Consider the following 17,326-nt stretch of genomic DNA (forward strand, 5'->3'; position numbering starts at 1 on the left):
GAATTTCACCATGTTTTATTTGTTCCCTTTTTTCCTTTTATTTTCTAGATTATGATGGCATTATATATTTAGAACATAATGATTTTATTATTGTTTAAAATAGTTATTTTTAATTACATTGCTAATGTCCCTCTTTCAACTAATCAATACTTTTGATATAACATATCACTTAGAAAGATGCTTTTTTAAAAAGTCATTTTTCTTTTGTAATAGTTCAATATAGTTTTTTTATTTTGGATGAAAGGGGAGGAACAAATGGTGTTTTGAGGAAAAAATATGGAAGAGAAAGACATGTACAGTGCAAAATTTTTGACTACATAGCTGAAATAAAATAATCTATTGTCACATGGCTATTACAATATCAATTAAGATGTTGAGATACCATCTCAGCCCAGTGCATCCTTTCAGTTCTGTTTGGACTGTCTCAGTGTAGGACAGTTGGTAAATTTCTCAGTGAAGTGTGGTTACCTGTCAAATGATGGTTTCTCTCCACAGTCGAAGGCATCCTGGAGCTCTTTAACAAGATTAGCCTGGCCTGGTAGTCTAAAGAGACCCTCTTCTTTTAGTCCCCTTTGTCGGATAAAGTCCACACACTGCTCCACCAACAGGGGAGCCAGTCGATTTCCATATCTCTTCTCATAACGGACGGTGTCTTCCAGTTTCTGTCCAAAAATGCCTGGAAAAATAAAGTAAAATAGTGAAAATGAGAGACTTATCTCTTCCCATTTTGTTATTTTCTTTTTGAACTACTGGTAAAGGAAAAATTGGAAGGCTAGCAGGCATTTACTGTTTGGCATGCCACATGATTGTAGAATTAGATGCTTTATATATGGTTCTTCAAATGAAAAGCGTTTACACCTTATCCTGCCCCTTTCCCCTGTATTCTATGGTTAGCCTAAAATCAAAGTAGAACTACTGTTTGAGCTATCCATTTTGAAAGAAGAAAAACTTCCCTAAATGTAATTTCAGTTTTGTGTTTTCTTTTTTCCCCCATGGAAAAGGAATTGTGTTCAAAAGTTTAAAAGCAGAAATGTTCTGCACACAGTAGTCTAATTCTACTTTTGTCACAGTTTTATCTCTATGAACATTTTTTCATTTAGTTTAAATATTGTTTATTTCTCTTGTCATCATTTCTTTTCAGTTAAGTGATGATGACATGCCTATAATTAAAAGGATAAAACCAGGAAAACAAACCCTTAATTTTCTTCCAGAGTGTAGTCTTTAAAACCTTAAGCTATTAATTATTTGAAAGGAAAATTATAATTATGAAGCAGTAGCATACGAAAGGGAGGGGGTTTATGGTGATCTGCCCAGCAGGGGGTATACTTTAGTATTTAGATTGTCTAGAATTACAAGCACACAGTGATAATAAAAAGAAGGCCACCTTTTAGTTAGTTTTATTAGTGATTTAAAACTATCTACAAATGATATATTCCTTACAGCATGCATCTGGGGTCTCCCTCTATGACTTTGAGACAGCTCTGATTGCAAGTCATTGAGAATCTGTCAGTCAGGTGCTATGTTAGTAGGAACTGATGAGAAAATGAAAAAAAAATAGAAAAGAAAAGCTGACTGGCAAAATGTGATCCTATGTTGCTGGGTAGGATGAGTATCACTAAATGTTTGTAATAGTCCAATGAGTTTTACAAAAGGGAAGAAAAGTACGTGTTGCATGTCAAAATTATGTAAGATTCCTGAATATTTGGGAAATTATTTGCAAACCATTGGTTAACAATTTCATAGTTACAACAGATGCTTAACCAACGTCTAAAATAATTCATGGATCCAGCAATGTAAAACTGTAACAATCCAAGCAAAAAACACTTATTACCAAAGAGAATATTCTTAGACCAGGTAAAAATCTACAAGAATAACAACAAAACTATTCTAAAACTGGAATCAAATCTACTGCTGATAGAATTCATATGCTCTCTCCGTAAAAAGATTAATAGTTGATCTAATATCATTATTCAAGTATATATAAAAAGGAGTTAGAGAATGGCATTTTCTAAGGCAATGAGGATCAAAGTACATGAAACTGTTTTTCTTAGTTTGTAGACTTTGGCATAAGCTGTTACTTGATAATTGTGTCAAACATTGTTCACTAACTCAGTAGACATTCACAGCCTCATTCTCTCTAGACATCTCCACATTTGAGCCATGAGTAGATACTCCTTCCACTTCCCTTACAGCCAGGGGTGACTATGTGACATAATCCTGGCCAAAAGGTGTGTTAGAGCTCAGCAAAAGGAAGACTTGTTATTCTTGATAAAATGGAGACAGCTGGATTTGTCAATCACTCCTTTTCCTTGTCTTCAACTTGGACATGATATCTGTTGTTGTAGAAATCACCTTTTGACCTTTAGGCAACAATCAAAAGGGGAAGACTAAAAGACTCACAGAACCACTGAAGTAGAAAGTATTGGAACACTGAACCATAACCAATAACCAACAGCAACTTCTTTCAGATCTTTTTTTTTGTGTGAGAAAAATAAGCCTCTGTTATTTAAGCTGCTGTTACCTAGGTTTTCTGCTACTTTCTGCCTAACACAATTCTAACCCATATATACAGTAGTGAAAATGATTTTTAAGATACTCTTGAAAATACTCAGGCATTTTAATAATAAGACTTTCAAATAGGCTATAAGTATTGTCTCTTTTTCTGTGGAGTTCTTTAAAAACAAATGTGACACTCATTTGACTGGGATGTTTGAATCTATCCTGCTAAAACTAAGGAAATAGCTTTTCAAAGCCAAATATATATCCTTTTAAAAAATAATAGGGTGATTTGAGAATAAACCTTATGTATCTGTGATTTTTTTACTTATTGTTTTGCATTGATAAATATATTACATAAAAGATTTCTCTAAATTCAGCAGAAAATCTATGAAAGATATTCCCAATACAATGTCCATGGATATTACAAATGAGAATCAAACTTTCAAGGTTTGGTTTATTGCAATAAAGAAAAACAGTCAAACTTTTTTTTTTTAAGTCTCAGGATTTATTTATTTTTTTGCCCAAACTCAAGGAAGGGAGTAAGTTTTAGTTTAGCTGGGTACTGTCATTTCCATTTACTTTTCCTGAGAAATAACTTGCCCATGAAGTCTTGCCTTTATGATAAGAATCTTTTTAAGAAAAGCAGCAGGAAACTAAAAGTGAAAAATCTTAATATCTTTCAATTTATTAAGTACCTATTATGTATTAGTCCTTTACATATACTTTTTCATCTTCATAATAGTAATGTCGCTATCACTACCCCTATTTTGCAGATGAGGAAACTGGGCCTCAGAGAAATTAAATAATTTGTCGAAAGTTACACAGCATTAAGTGACAGAATTGAAATCCATATACAGACTCATTACAGTTTAAAACCTACATTCCCTGCTCAAGAAAAGTTTTTCCCCCTTTATTTAATCACACTTATAATGAGTGTTTATTTTCTAGAATAAAATAGCATATCTTCTCCATGACGTAAAGAGTGATAATAACTAACCTATACTTACTATCAGTCTTGGTACCACACTGAATCAGCATCTCTCACATACAAAACTCTATGAGGTAGGCACCACCAGTCACCCCATTTTACTGATAAGGTGACTGTTGCACAGAAAGATGAAGTAACTTGCTGAGCTGTCAAACGGCTAACTAATGGTAGAGCCAAGATTTGTCCAGGGCTGTTTGATTTCAGAGCCATTATGTATCCATGACTCAATACATATAGCCAGCATAATGGTTAAAACCTGAGCTATAAAGTTAGAAAGTTGCCACTTGCTAGCTTTCTGACCTCAGTTCCTTCATCACACTGGGGGTAGGGAATGCTTTATGCTGAGAAAATGTAAATAGTGGGGAATGTCAGAAATAAAAAGAAGGAAGAAACTCTGGAACTTTAGTGAGCATGCTGCCCAAGGAAATGATTTCTAGCAATGGCTTTCTAGCAAGAGCAATATGTAAGAAAGTTAAATCTTAGAGACAATATGTACATATGCCTAAAAATTCTTGTGGAAGAAATGAGAGTATTCTGTCTTAGAACTGATCTTGCAAAGTATTAGTGAAAAATTATATTATGCCATAAAATGTATACTTCCATTCTGTAGCATAAGAAACAGGATGTCAGTCAAATGTGTTTTGGCTTACTTACTATGGTAGGGGTGAGTTATCCCCCTGCATGAGAATGTTCCTTGGGAGGAAAGTTAATGAAGTGAGAAAAAAATGTAAAAGAAAATCCACATCTCTCTTTAGTTGCTTTATTTGGACTTTCCTTGAGGGTGTAGTGAAACTTGAAGTTTTAAAAGTAACAAAAAAGCACAACAGTCATGTTTTGTCCCCAGGTAGCAGCATGGGGAAAGGATACATCAATTAGTAGATTATTTAACAATAATATTCCGTCTCTTGTGGGTCATGCAAACAGTCCCAAGCACGTCCATTTAAATTTCCTTGCCGTTTCACTCTCCTTGTCAAAATCATCTGGGAATTTTTGGGCGGTGACAGTATGCCCATGCATGCTTCCCCTGGTATCACATTGATGGTGCCATAAATCATTACCCAGAACATAACTCTAGTAGACTGAGGAAGTAAATCACACGGGTAAATTTATTATACCCGTGGGAGGTTGTTTCAATTTGGGAGAGAGAAAGAAATCTAAACATCCTTCAGGTTTGCTAAGGTTTCTCCTTTGCATGTGATTTATTGACACAACAGCCAGGAGTAGCCTGTGAAGCCAGTGAGTGTGAGAAGATAAATATGTTGAAATCCCAGCCATCCTAAAAACAAATAAACAAATACAAAGCCAGAACTTCTTTGACCCTCTGTTCCCTGTAACTACTTATTCTCTTTGCTCTTCATTTCCCAGTTAAGTATAACCAAATCCATTTCATCACTTTTCATCCACTTGCCACTCTATTGCAAACTGGCCTCTGACTGAACCATTCTACTAAGCTGGCTTTTTCTACAGCTTCCTAGTTGCCAAACCATCACGGCCAAATTTGATTTTTATTTTACTTTATGTCTCACTGCCTTTAAGACTATCAACCTCACTCTTCTTCCTGTCATACCCAACATATTATATGGTTCTTGCTTCTCAGGATATCCTTCTCAGACTCTTTCTTGACTAGGCTAACTATGCTTTTCTCATTAGATTGATGGTCCTCTGAGTTCTATGCTCAGGCCTATCTCCACCTTAATTGATAAAATTTCTCAGCTGTTCCATCTAATCTCTCTGTAAATCAATTATTCCCAGATTCATATCTCAATTTGGGCCACTCTTCTGATCTCTAGCACTGGGTTTCTGACTACCTATTAAACGTCATCAGATGGATATATCAGAACTCAGAATTTCTAAGATTGGCTAAGTCATCTTTTCTTCAAAACCTGTTCTATTTCCTGTTATCCTGATTTTGGTTATTGGTACTAGCTGTCTCCTCAAATCATCACATTATTTGAGAGTTAACCTAGATTCCTTCTTCTCTCACCCTCCTTATTTAATCACACTTTGGTCCCCTCAAACTCATTGCATCTACAATAGGATAGATCTTCATAATTTTCTTTTTCATAACATAATTTCTTTTCATAATTTCCAAAGATTGAATCTGACTTTCTGTAGTTCAGGTGAATCACAGTCTTTTCAGATGAGACCACAGTCAATCTTGTTTATGGACTCCTAGAATTTCATATATAATCTGATTCAGTACTTATTACCTCGTAAAGTTCATTGCTTTATTTATGCTTCTTTATTACCAAAGAGGCTGTGAGATTGTTGATTTGGGGTAAGCTTTTTTGTTTACTTTCTTATTCCAGCATCAGTTGGTAGATGTTTCATAAAATTTTGATTTATGAGTTAATGAGCTGCTCATGTACAGCTCAGTTTAAAATTATATGAATTTGTGTGGTAGACTAATTGTATACCCAAGTTCTTGGTTTTGGTCTGCATTCTGGTTGATGTGTACCCATTATAAGATATTTTATCAGTTAAGGTGTGGTCCAAGTAAATCAGGTTGGGTTTTAATCGAGATTATTGGAGTCCTTTATAAGGAGAGTGAAAGTCAGAGAAAGAAGTCAAGGGGGCAGCTAGAAGCTGGAAGTCAATGGAGCATGCAATGAAAAAGCCAAGAAACCCCAAAGACTGCCAGCCAGAAGATACCAATTCTGGGAGGAAGTCAGTCTTCCAATCTCTAAAACCAAGAGCCAACAAATCCTTCCTATTAAACCAACTTAGTGTATGGTATTTGTTTTTAGTAGCCAGGGGAAAAAAAAAAACAACTTACGTAACAGCATTTATTGACTAAATCAGTTTCCACCAAGGCAATTATAATATTCACAACATAGAATAAACTTTAGAGAGAATGTTGGTCTTATTTATAAAAACTTTAAAGGCATTCTACTGTGACTCATTATTGTCTATGAATTAGTAGGAAAAAATAGATAGGAATACATTACTTCACCAGTTTGTATTCAACCTAATCCTTAATTAAATAGACCTATTGCCATTTTTCACTTTGAGAAAAACAATAAATGAATGCATATTTTTTGACCGAAAATGTGTCTTGAGTGTTTTAAGATGGCTATGAGGTTAAGATGGCCAAGAGGCAGTACTGATATGAAGTGTAAGGACTATAGAGTAAAGAGAATAATGAATGAACAGAGAAAGAATTATGAAGAAATAAGAAAATAAGAGCCAACAATGCCTTGAAGAAAACATAAAATTTAAACAGACAAAAAAAAAAAAGGAGAGAATCATGGCAGGGAGAATAAAGTAAGTGAAAGAAAAGAAGTGGTGTGACAGATGTGTATATAGAGAAAGAGTAGAACAGTCTGGAGGAATCAGGGGTTTATACTCCAGGAAGCAGTTGGAGTTGGTTAAAAGACTTTGAAAATAACACAAGGTTAGGACTTTCTCTTGCAAGCAATAGGAACCCATCAAATATTTTTGAGCTGTGGAAAGATGCTTGACAGCATTGTTTTAGAAGTACAGATTAGGCAATACTTTATGTGTGTTGTGGGAATTTATGAAGAATGTTGGGAGTGGAAAGACAGATGGATGCTGTCTCAAAGAGCCACTAAGAAGTAAGTTGCATGCATGAAGCAATAAAGGCACAGAGAACCAAGGTCATAGAAGAGAAATGGAGCTAAAAGCACATCAAGAAGAAAGAATCCAAAGTGTGCATCTACCACATGGTTATGTTGTAGGAAAAGGCCACAGAGGGACTGAGGATGACGTTTCCCTGAGAAAGGAGCAATGCAGGGAAAACAAACTCAAGTCAGAGTTTTAAAATTTACTTCAGAACTGTCTTATGATCACAACAATCTTAAACCATCTACCTTGTTATGATTACAAATTAACACCATTTTTGGGACTCATTGTTGTGCATCACCAAGTTATTAAAGAACAGATTATATTCCCTACAGTAACTTTAAAGAGACAAAAATATATACTTTCAAATTCTGGAGGAAAAGAAATCAACAGGGTTTTTAAAAATACATTGTAATCTTTATCTCACCAGAAAATAAATCCAAAGCTCCAAGAGTCCCAGTACCCTACGTAATGGATGTTTCTTAGTATCTGTACTTTTAAAACCACTGAGAAAACATTGCCAGAGGCCTTCATTAGGAGCCATACAAAGCAAGAGAGATGAAAAGGTCAGAAAGGAGAGAAGAGGTCTGGAGAAGAAAGGAAGTTAGTTTTGTCCTGCACAGCACGCAAGCTCCACCATCACAGGCCTCTGGAAACTTTTACTCAACAAGGCACTTCATTCTGACAGCATTTCTAAGGCCCTGCATCTCCTCTTCTGTCAGCCTGCCATTGACAACAGTGAAAACTACGTTTTAAATGTGGCTCAGAAAAGCAGACACGTCAACATTTTTTTTACTTTGGGCGCTTTTCCTTCAGGCAATCTCCTTATTGCTTCATTGAAATGGCTTAAGCTGATGCTCTTGAGCAGGTTTGGGAGAGGAACTCAGAAACACATGTCCACTTCTTGAAATACTTGAGCACCCCAGAGATTAAATAAAGCACAAAAGAGAACGCTCTTCTTAAGGTGGCTTGGTTTTTGGACCCAGGATTGAAAGAGAAGTTCTTTCTTTTCAGGGCCAGACCTTAAATAAAGATGTAAACACCCCCTGCTTCCTGCGGCAGCTGACAGGAATGATTAGCACAGTACAGAAACAGCAGAGTGCCTTGGTGGCAGTGGCTGCGGCAGCTGCACACCTTCTCTCCCAGGGCCCAGCCACGCAGCCAGTGAACAGAGAAAAGCTAGAAAGTGGCTGCCGAGAGAGAAAGGAAACGTAAAACAGCTGAATGATGCCCGCACCCCTCCCTCCTTTATGGTTCTGAAAGAAACTAGAATACAGCTTTGTAAATTAAAAATCTGTTAATCCTTTATTCAATTGCTGAGCGTTCTCCAAATTACTAAGGCTTTGCAGAGGAAAGGACAACACTTTAAAAATAGCTCACAGGAGATGATAGATGGAAGCTGTTCCCCAACCCAGTAGGTTTTATTTGCCGGTCCACGGGATTTCTCTTCACTGGCACTGCCTTCCCCTCTTCATATTCAAGGAGAAAGGGAAAGGGCATAAAGAACAGCAGAGGGTTAAACAGAATTCTTGTAGCTATGCTCTAGCTCTACTCTACTATTAGAGAAAGGAAGGTGGAAAAGGAAAAATTCGCCTCACTCTGTGACTCAAATATAGAATAATTATCCCCAAAACATCTCGGGTGTCAAATGAACAGCAATAACCATGAAAAGGAGACCTTCTCTCTGTACATGTTTGGATAGAACCAATTTAATTGCTAAGGGATAGGGTCCTAGGAAGTGAGGGAAATGTCCTTAGCCTTTTCCAATTTCTGTCATTGCTGATTTATCAATCACGCAAACTTCCAGTAATCATAAAATCTCTATAGGTCCATAAAACATGAGACATGCATTTCATTTAATTATCTTAATGGATAAGATATGAACATAAATTAAATACTGAATTCTTTGCCTAATGATCATACTCAGATCTTTTTTTTTTAATTTTTTATTTTTTAAAGATACTTAGATTACATAAATGTTATACAAAAAATACAGGGGATTCTCACATGTCCTAGTCCCCACATCTCCTACACTTTCCCACATTAACAACATCCCTCCTTAGTGTAGTACATTTATTGCAATTGATGAACACATTTTGAGCATTGCCACTAAGCATGGATTACAGTTTACTTTGTAGTTTAGACTCTCTCCTGCACAGTTTTATAAGTTATGACAAGATATATAATGGCCTGTATCTGTCATTGCAATGTCATTCAGGACAATTCCCAAGTCCTGAAAATACCCAGGTCTTAACTGCTTAAAAAGAAAGCAGAAAAAAAACAAGTCTTTAGTTCAAAAAAGTTCCCACCATATTTTGTTTATTTGATTTTTCTTATTCTCAGTTTTTGTTAATTATTAAGTTGAGAGGGTTAATCAGAAGGTAGCAGGAAAAAAAAAGAGGAGAAAGAAGGATGCTAGATATTATTCAAATCAGCTTCTGATTAAATGTACTTACTACACATGACATTAAAATCATAATGATCTAGTTCCTAGTTAGATGTTATTTCATTTACCTATTCCCATTTTAAAGCAAAAGGAAAAATTAGAATAGCTTGATAACAACAAATTCTATAAAGACATTCCAATTTATGTATTATATATATACCTTTTAACTACCCCAAAACAAATCAATTCAGAAATGTCTTAGTTTCTTTATATTTCCTCACCCCCTATTACCAATAGTTAATATCTTGGGCCTATCCCAATACCACATTGTGATACACTTGGAAAGTCAAGGTGACTTCTCTTCCTAATCAATGTTAAACAGTATGGTTGAAAGCCTCCTGAAAAGTATTCACTACAGACAACATGTGCACCAAAATTTTCTCAGCAGGTGACATGAGTTAAGGACAGGCAGCTAGAACCAAAACTGATACAATGGGAGCACAAAACAGGGATTTATGACAGACCCATTTCAAGGGGGGGCGGGGAGCACAACTCGGCTGCTTGATTTGATCTGGGAACAGCCGGGGTAGCCTGGCCCCTCCTCTCAGGATGGTCAGCCCAGCTTTGCCTAGTTCCCCGTTGGTCAGGATGATCCCTAAGAACCACCATTTCTTAAGCACCACCTCCATGGCCCATTCACAGGCAGAAATGAACAGATCAATGTGAAACTTGAAAACTAAGTCTAGACAAGCACAGGCGCTAATCGTTCTTGTACAGCTCTAACCTGTGGCTTCCAGATGCCCATTTTAGCTGAGCATAAACTGATCGGGAAGCATCAGAGAATATAGGTCCATTTTTTAAAAGGACAGGAACATACCTTCTACCTACCTTTCCGAAAACTAAAACACCGTTTGATTCTTCTGTATGTCGTTTTAGGGATGAAAGGAGTGGCTGCTAAGGCTCCTGAGGGGCGTCCCCCAGTATTTCGGTCTTCCGGCTTCATACAGGCCCGAAGTTCTGAACCGGCTGAGTCTTCCTTTAAAACCTACTTCTCTGCAATTTCCCACAGACACTCCTTCGCATGTTTATTTGTTAGATCTGCCGTGCTGATTCCTAGAACTCGAAGGTTTGATCATCCAGGTGCTGGGACAGGGATAGATCACTTCTCATTGAGTCTGTTCTGTCAAGAACTTCTTTTTCTCTCACCTAATCCAGGGAGTTTTTAAGGTATTTTTAAAGTTTCTGCAGACATTCCGAAATGTCACAGCAAAACGAATCGCAGCAAGCAAGCCTCACCTCCCATTCAAACAGCAGGGATTGTTTTGTTTGTTTGTTAGTTTGTTTTTAAGGACTGTCTTCTCAGCTGGAACTGGGGGGATGGAGAGTCCTCTGGAAAGGTCAGCAAATAGCCGTGTGCAGGGAAAAGAGAAACAATGACAAAAAGGCCCCTGAGGAATATTCAGGACCGTCCTTGCTGGTTCCTTTCATCTGAGCAAAAGGGGAGGAAAATAATGGCACCTTCTCCAGAAAGCATTTCAGTGCTTGATAGATTCTTTTCAAAGGACTCCCCTGTTTCTTTTTATAGCACCCCTCATCCTTTGATGCTTTCTGCAGTCTTCTCCCTTTTCCTTTCTGTCTTCAAAACTCCCAGGGCTCCCAAGGGAATCACCATGTCAGAACAGCTGGGTGCCCATTCCAAGAGGCTCCTTGGATCTGCTGGACGAGGCAGCTCTGCGGGGAGCGTCTCCTCCCCCTCCTCCCCCTCCGTCTCCCCTTTTCTCAATGAAAGCTGGACGGGAGCTGGCAGAGCTGTGGCTGCCTCCTCACCACTGCTGTAGCTGCGGCTGCCTTCAGTGCCCGCCGGTCACAGGCAGCAGGTGCAGCCACAACAATATGAGGGAAGGAGCGAGAATGCCACGCAGCAGTGTGGACTCCAGTCATTCTCCTTTTGACTTTGCATTGACTTCCTGGCTGTCCTCTTGTGCAGCACCTTTACAGCAGCTGACTCGGCCCCTCCTGAGATCAAACAGCACCAAACCACCTCCAAAGGGGCAAACTTGTTGCCTCCTCTTCCCTGACATTTTTCTCTCTCTAACATAGACTATTTTTAGATCCTTTGCAATTGAATCTATTTGTGTGTATTGATTTAAATGTGCATCTCATTCAAACAACAAATATATGTATATGTGGATATATGTGTGTCTATAAAATAGGAAAATATTTTAAATCTAGTAATAGTCTGCAGATATTGAGAAATCTGTCTTCCGCAGATATAACCACAAAACAAATCAACTTGTATGTGTGTTTGTGTGTGTGTATTTATACAAGCAAATATATTTCTCTGATTATGGTGCAAAAACCTCTCCTATTTTCAGCATTCTACCATTCTCTTGCATGTTCCTTCTTCATCCCAGCCCCCCCTCCACCAACACTGCCAGACCCACTTAATGAACGATTTGCTCATCTGGTTAATCATTCATCCACCTGACTGTTCCAGGAATAGATTAGGAATGCTAGTGCTTTAACCCCAGTTCTCCTCAAGACCACTGAGTTCCCGCCTAGCCACTCACAAGAGCTTTATAAAACTGAGAATATTAGAAACATTACTCTGATTATTAATAGCATGTCCAAATAGGAAATAGTTTGTCATTGAAAGAGTCATTACAAATTAATTATTTCTGTTCTGTGATTAAAACTTTGTTTTTATGCCCTGTGTCCTAGCAGACTGCCTGGAAAATAAAGAAACATGACATTTAATTCAATGCCACCACGAAGGAGTCAGTGCTGGATGTAGATGTACTTCAGCCAACCGAAAAATTCGTTGATCTGAGCTTTGGCAGGGGGGGAACACATTAAATTACAGGTTTGGGGACTGGGAAGAATCTTAGTTGAAGCAAAGTTTGTCTGATTTTCTTGGTTCTTAAATGAGAAAACTGAAAGGCAAGGAGGAAAAACCACTTATCCAAGATCACACTGCTAGTTTCTATCAGAGGCAAGAAGTAGGTGGTTCTTCCATAAGATCATATTACCTCTTTTTTTTTTTCCCTGTCCATTCGCTGTGTGATCTTCTGTATCTATTTCTCTTTTTGTCTTCTTGTCTTTCTGACTGTACAATGGGATTTACTGGGATTTACTGGGATTCGATCCTGGGGACTGCTGACGTGAAAAGAGGTTCCCTGTAAATTGCATGACCTCAGTTCCTGGTCTCTGTTGCACTTCACCTTGACTCTCCCCCTTAGTCTCTTTTTTGTTGCGTCATCATCTTGCTGCATGACTCACTTGCATGGGCACTGGCTCATCGCCCAGGCACACTTTCTCTTCTTTTTCACCAGGGTGACCCAGGGATTGAACCCGGGTCTTCCCATGTGGTAAGTGGAGGCTTTATCAGTTAAGCCACATCGTTTCCCCACATTACCTCTTAATCACCCTCTGTCTGCCCACATGCCAATTATTCATCATAAGGGTTTTTCATGTACAGTATTTCATTTCATTCTGCTTTCAAGGGTCTCTAACTCAACTCTTCATCTGGAGATAGAAATACACAGGAAGAACCTGATTTTCTTATTAGCTAAAATAAGGACTCAGATTTAATGAACAATTAATGGATTCACACACTCCCCTGATCTGGGACTAGGAGATACTTCTATATACATTGATTTTTGAATAGTGGAAAAGAAACCCAATTTCAAAAAAAAATCTTAAGTTTTGCAAATCTAAGTATTTAGTTTCAACACTGAGTATTGATGAGGCCAGGAAGTTAAGAGGGAATATGAACTTTCCGTGTTTCTACTGGTTCCGTTCCCCCATCCTATCATTCAAAGCCCTACATTTCATGATCTTCACTTAATGGTATTTAATTTCTAGGAGATTGAGCTCCTCAGGTGTTGTTTATATTTTAATAAAATTTGTTCCTCACTGTAATGGTGAAGAGGAAATAGTTTGCATGTATAAGCAATCTGAACAAAGAAAAGCATAAGGTCTTAAAAACTTTAAATTATATCATGTATATCATTGTTATGTATATCATTATCTACTGATAATGATAAATTAAAGTGTTATGTAAACTTCTCTTCCGAATGACTTTACAGACCCATGTAAACAATGATCACATTATTCTTTAAGGAGTGGGAAGGAGGTTGGAAGCCAAGACATCTTTATTTGGGGTTAACAGTGTTTTGGGTTCCATAACAAAACCAGGAAGATGAAATGTGTTCTTTTATGAAAGGCAATATTAGAAATTCAGGTATTTTTGAGGGACTGGAAAAACCATAACACTCCATTTGTTATTATTTTTTAAGTTGTACATTTTTATATAGTCAAGAAAATAAGTCTTGTACTTGCAATTGTGGAGTTTTTAATCCCACAGTAGAAATCACATTATAGTGCTACAAGGAAGGAGGAAGCTCAGAAAGTGAGAAGATAAGGATTTTCATCCTAGTTCTGTGGCTCACAGTGTGACCCTTGGCAAAACACTCACCCTTCTGGGATCTTACTGACCTAATTTTAAGATTTGGGGTCTAACTAAAACAGTGGTTTTAAAATATGTTTCATCAGTAGAAAACTTACTTTAAATGTAATCTTTAAAAAATCCTAATATATAAGATAAAAAAGTACTTAGGTCATATAAATTTATTGTTTAAAAGTCAAATTTCTAACATCTACTTATAAGTTCAATCAAGAAGAACAGAGGGATTTTATTAATACAAATATTGGAAATCTGAGATTATGGGTGACGATTGCAATCTTTCATCAGTTTTGGCACTCAGTTTGGTTCTGTATTCTTCACTAACTTTGGAAAATCCTGATGCACAGATGAATCATAACGGACTTTTTACAAATCAAGTGAATAATGTGAAAATTTATCTTACAATTGTACAACACTCTTCGGTTAAACCAAGATAAAATGAGATTTATTCGTTTAAGCATTGTTTCTGCAGTGATTGCTCTAAGCTAAATATATCATTTTAAAAGTAGATTTAAATCAATTATTTGCAGAGTCCCTGAGGCATATTCCACAAATAAATTACCAGAGTATTTCTTCCAAGTTCAGAACTTTGAGGATCTGTCCATAGCACTTTGGCCAGTTCCACTGTGATAATTTCTAAAACTCCTGGGCTGTTGGGACCTTCTTTGGCTCTAACTTGGGGGAGCTAACTGTACCTCATTCATTTTTCTTGCAAAAAGGACAGATGAAAGAGGAGGAAAGGGAGACAGCAACACATTTGATAGAAACAATCCCTCAACAAAGATGCCTCCTGTAGCAAATATTAAGGAGCCTTCAGAGCGCGGAAGCCCCAGGAACCCAACGTCAGAGGGGAATAGAGAGTCTTTAGAAGTAAAAGGGATGTTGAAAAGACACCTTTTCGGTGTCCCCTCAAATCCTTGGCCCTGGAGGTACCAGCAGGCCTCTACCACTTGAGTACGTGTTAAGGTGTGGGGTGGGGATTTCAGCCCTTTCAAATGGTTTATATAGTCACTTACTAGTTAGTTTAGGCTATGAATATGGTGACCACATAAATTGTCATCCAAACTAGGGCACTGTGAGAGTGAAAGTCGGCACTATTAATAATTACCCTGGCACAACAGTTGTAAACAAGACTGTTACCAGGCAAACAAGGATGGATGGTCACCAGGTTTGGAATGTCTCCCCTCCCCAAGAGATGATACTGCTAACAAGACTCTTTGCAGACATGTCTCATCAGTCTGGTAAAATGTCAAAATGTCTTCAATGAACCCTTCGTACTTTAGCACTAACTTTTCATCTTCTTAATTGTAAAATGTATTGCTGAAATGGTCTGCCTAAGAAGCATCCTTTATTGAAAGGAAAACAATAATTAGGTCTCTGAATTGAGGCACTGACAACACATGAAAGAGAAAATAAAATCAACATGGTAATTGTAATTGGTTTATTAAACATGGATTTTATATAATACGATTTATTTTTAACTGCCTGAACAAAAAAGAATTAGGCTAATATTCTTAGAAATACATGTGCTGTAGATAAATACTTTGGGGTCATTAATTTCTCTGGTTCCCTTTACCAATTTCTGTTTATAGCATTCTAGTTTATCTTTCTGATAGACCAAGATCAAATATATATATATATTTATTTATTTTTACCATTCCATCCTCCTTTTAATTCCATTTATAAAATCTTTTAGCTTATTCTTCACATGGTGCATTCTCAACCTTATATTTAACTAAGATTTTAAAAAATTACTATCAAATTCACATACTTGCTTAATCCAAAGCATTTTTTTTCCACTGCAATAATCACCAGCTTCTGATCAAAAGCTTTGGCATTCTTCTTTGATACCACTGAGTATCCACATGATGGGATTCCCTCCAAACCTACTAGCCAAAATTTTTTTCTCAGATCTAGATATTCTTACTAATCTATGCTTATTGTATCTTTCTTATAACTGTTCAGTGCTAGCGAAAAATCCAAAATTAAAAGACAAAAATGTTCATTTTTATAATTCAATGTATGCATGGATAAAATTTGGTTAGTGATGATATTTGATCTAAATTAAACCTCTAGGAGTTGCTTAAATATGCATTTAATAATGGTGATTCATTTACTATTTATTATAACATTCACCCATTTGAAAATAGTACCTGATAGTAACATCAGCTAGGGGGAAAAGATATTTTTCCAAGATTTTAAAATACACTTACCTCCACCAAAAGGTCCCCATATGACTCTGCGGATGGATTTCACCCAGTCTTCCATATCATTCTGGGTGCTCGCCATGAGGAGGTAACTCTCATGATGTGCTGTCATCCGATCTCGATCGCCTCCTGTAAAAAGACAGTAACACCTGAGTGTGCATGCATTCAGCCAAAGATCCCCCATCACCAGCCTCCTCGGGAATCCCTGAAACACAAACTGTGCCTAATGCAGAGATATAGCCAGCACTATGTTCTACCCAATGACTTGGAAATATTTACCATGGTTTCAGAATGGAAAAAAAAAAAAATCCTCTTAAAAAGGAAAGACTCTTATGTTTCCAGGAAGAAACTGGTGAACAAATGTCATTCCCCAAACACAGTCTGGCTTTTTGTCCTAGCAACAACCCCATACGCCTGCATTAACTCATAATCCAATATATTCACACTGAGCTGCTGAATAGAGGGAAAGAGCAAAGGCAAAGTACAAGATGGAGACGTTGGAAAAGTGATCCAGGAAGCCTGGATTTTAATTTGAAGCAGGTTCCAAAGAGTCTGAGAACTGCCTAGTGCACACACCGTGAGGCTTCCAGCACACCTTGGTAGAGTACAGAAGTCCTAGGAAAGGGCAAAGAGCCATACATAAAATCATAGACCCAGAGATCCTCCCCCACCCCTCTGTCCTGCAAGAGCAGCCTCTTCTCCCTCAGATCACACCTTCAGGAGAGCTAACAAAGAGCAGGAAGGAGGAAGCAGCCACGGGCTTGGCGAGTCACAAAAGACAAACGACAGCCTCAGAGGGCCTCACACCTCTGGATGAACTTTAGGAAACTCTGGTGGTGCCTCCATGCAAGAGGCTGGTGGCTTTTTTCCCCCCAAAGAACAACATATACTTTAAAACCTTTGTAATTTTTTATACTGATTATGAAGGGCTAGGCTTTTGTAGTAGGTGATTTAATTTCTCAAAAGTCTTTTATAAAAGAGTATTTAAATTTGCCTGGCTACTTAATTTTCTCATTTACAAAATAGGGATGACCATATAATGTACTGAGACATAGTTTTCTTTACATCTTATTGTATGCTTAAAAGAATATTTCTGAAGACAAGGTTCAGTGACTGCACTGCTTCATTCTCTTTGAAAATTAATTATAGTGTTGTTCACAGACAGAGTAACTAAGGAAATGTACCAGGAAGTCTATAAC

General features: G+C 37.4%; 1 protein-coding gene across 5 annotated transcripts in view; it reads right to left on the reverse strand.

Annotated features, from left to right (window-relative positions):
* The window catches only part of ARHGAP24 (Rho GTPase activating protein 24), a 527,050-nt gene that overhangs the window by 42,502 nt on the left and 467,222 nt on the right, over positions 1 to 17,326 (reverse strand). For 4 of the 5 annotated variants that reach the window (XM_058296019.2, XM_058296028.2, XM_058296043.2 and 1 more), the window contains 2 exons: positions 16,134 to 16,256; positions 469 to 676 (listed from right to left, as the gene is read on the reverse strand). In XM_058296019.2, coding sequence (XP_058152002.1) covers positions 469 to 676; positions 16,134 to 16,256 — 331 coding nt within the window. Of the gene's footprint in view, positions 1 to 468; positions 677 to 10,343; positions 11,208 to 16,133; positions 16,257 to 17,326 lie in introns of those variants that run through there. The other variant, XM_058296034.2, reaches the window with a different exon arrangement.

This window comes from Dasypus novemcinctus, chromosome 1, assembly GCF_030445035.2.
Source record: "Dasypus novemcinctus isolate mDasNov1 chromosome 1, mDasNov1.1.hap2, whole genome shotgun sequence".
NCBI lineage: Eukaryota > Metazoa > Chordata > Mammalia > Cingulata > Dasypodidae > Dasypus > Dasypus novemcinctus.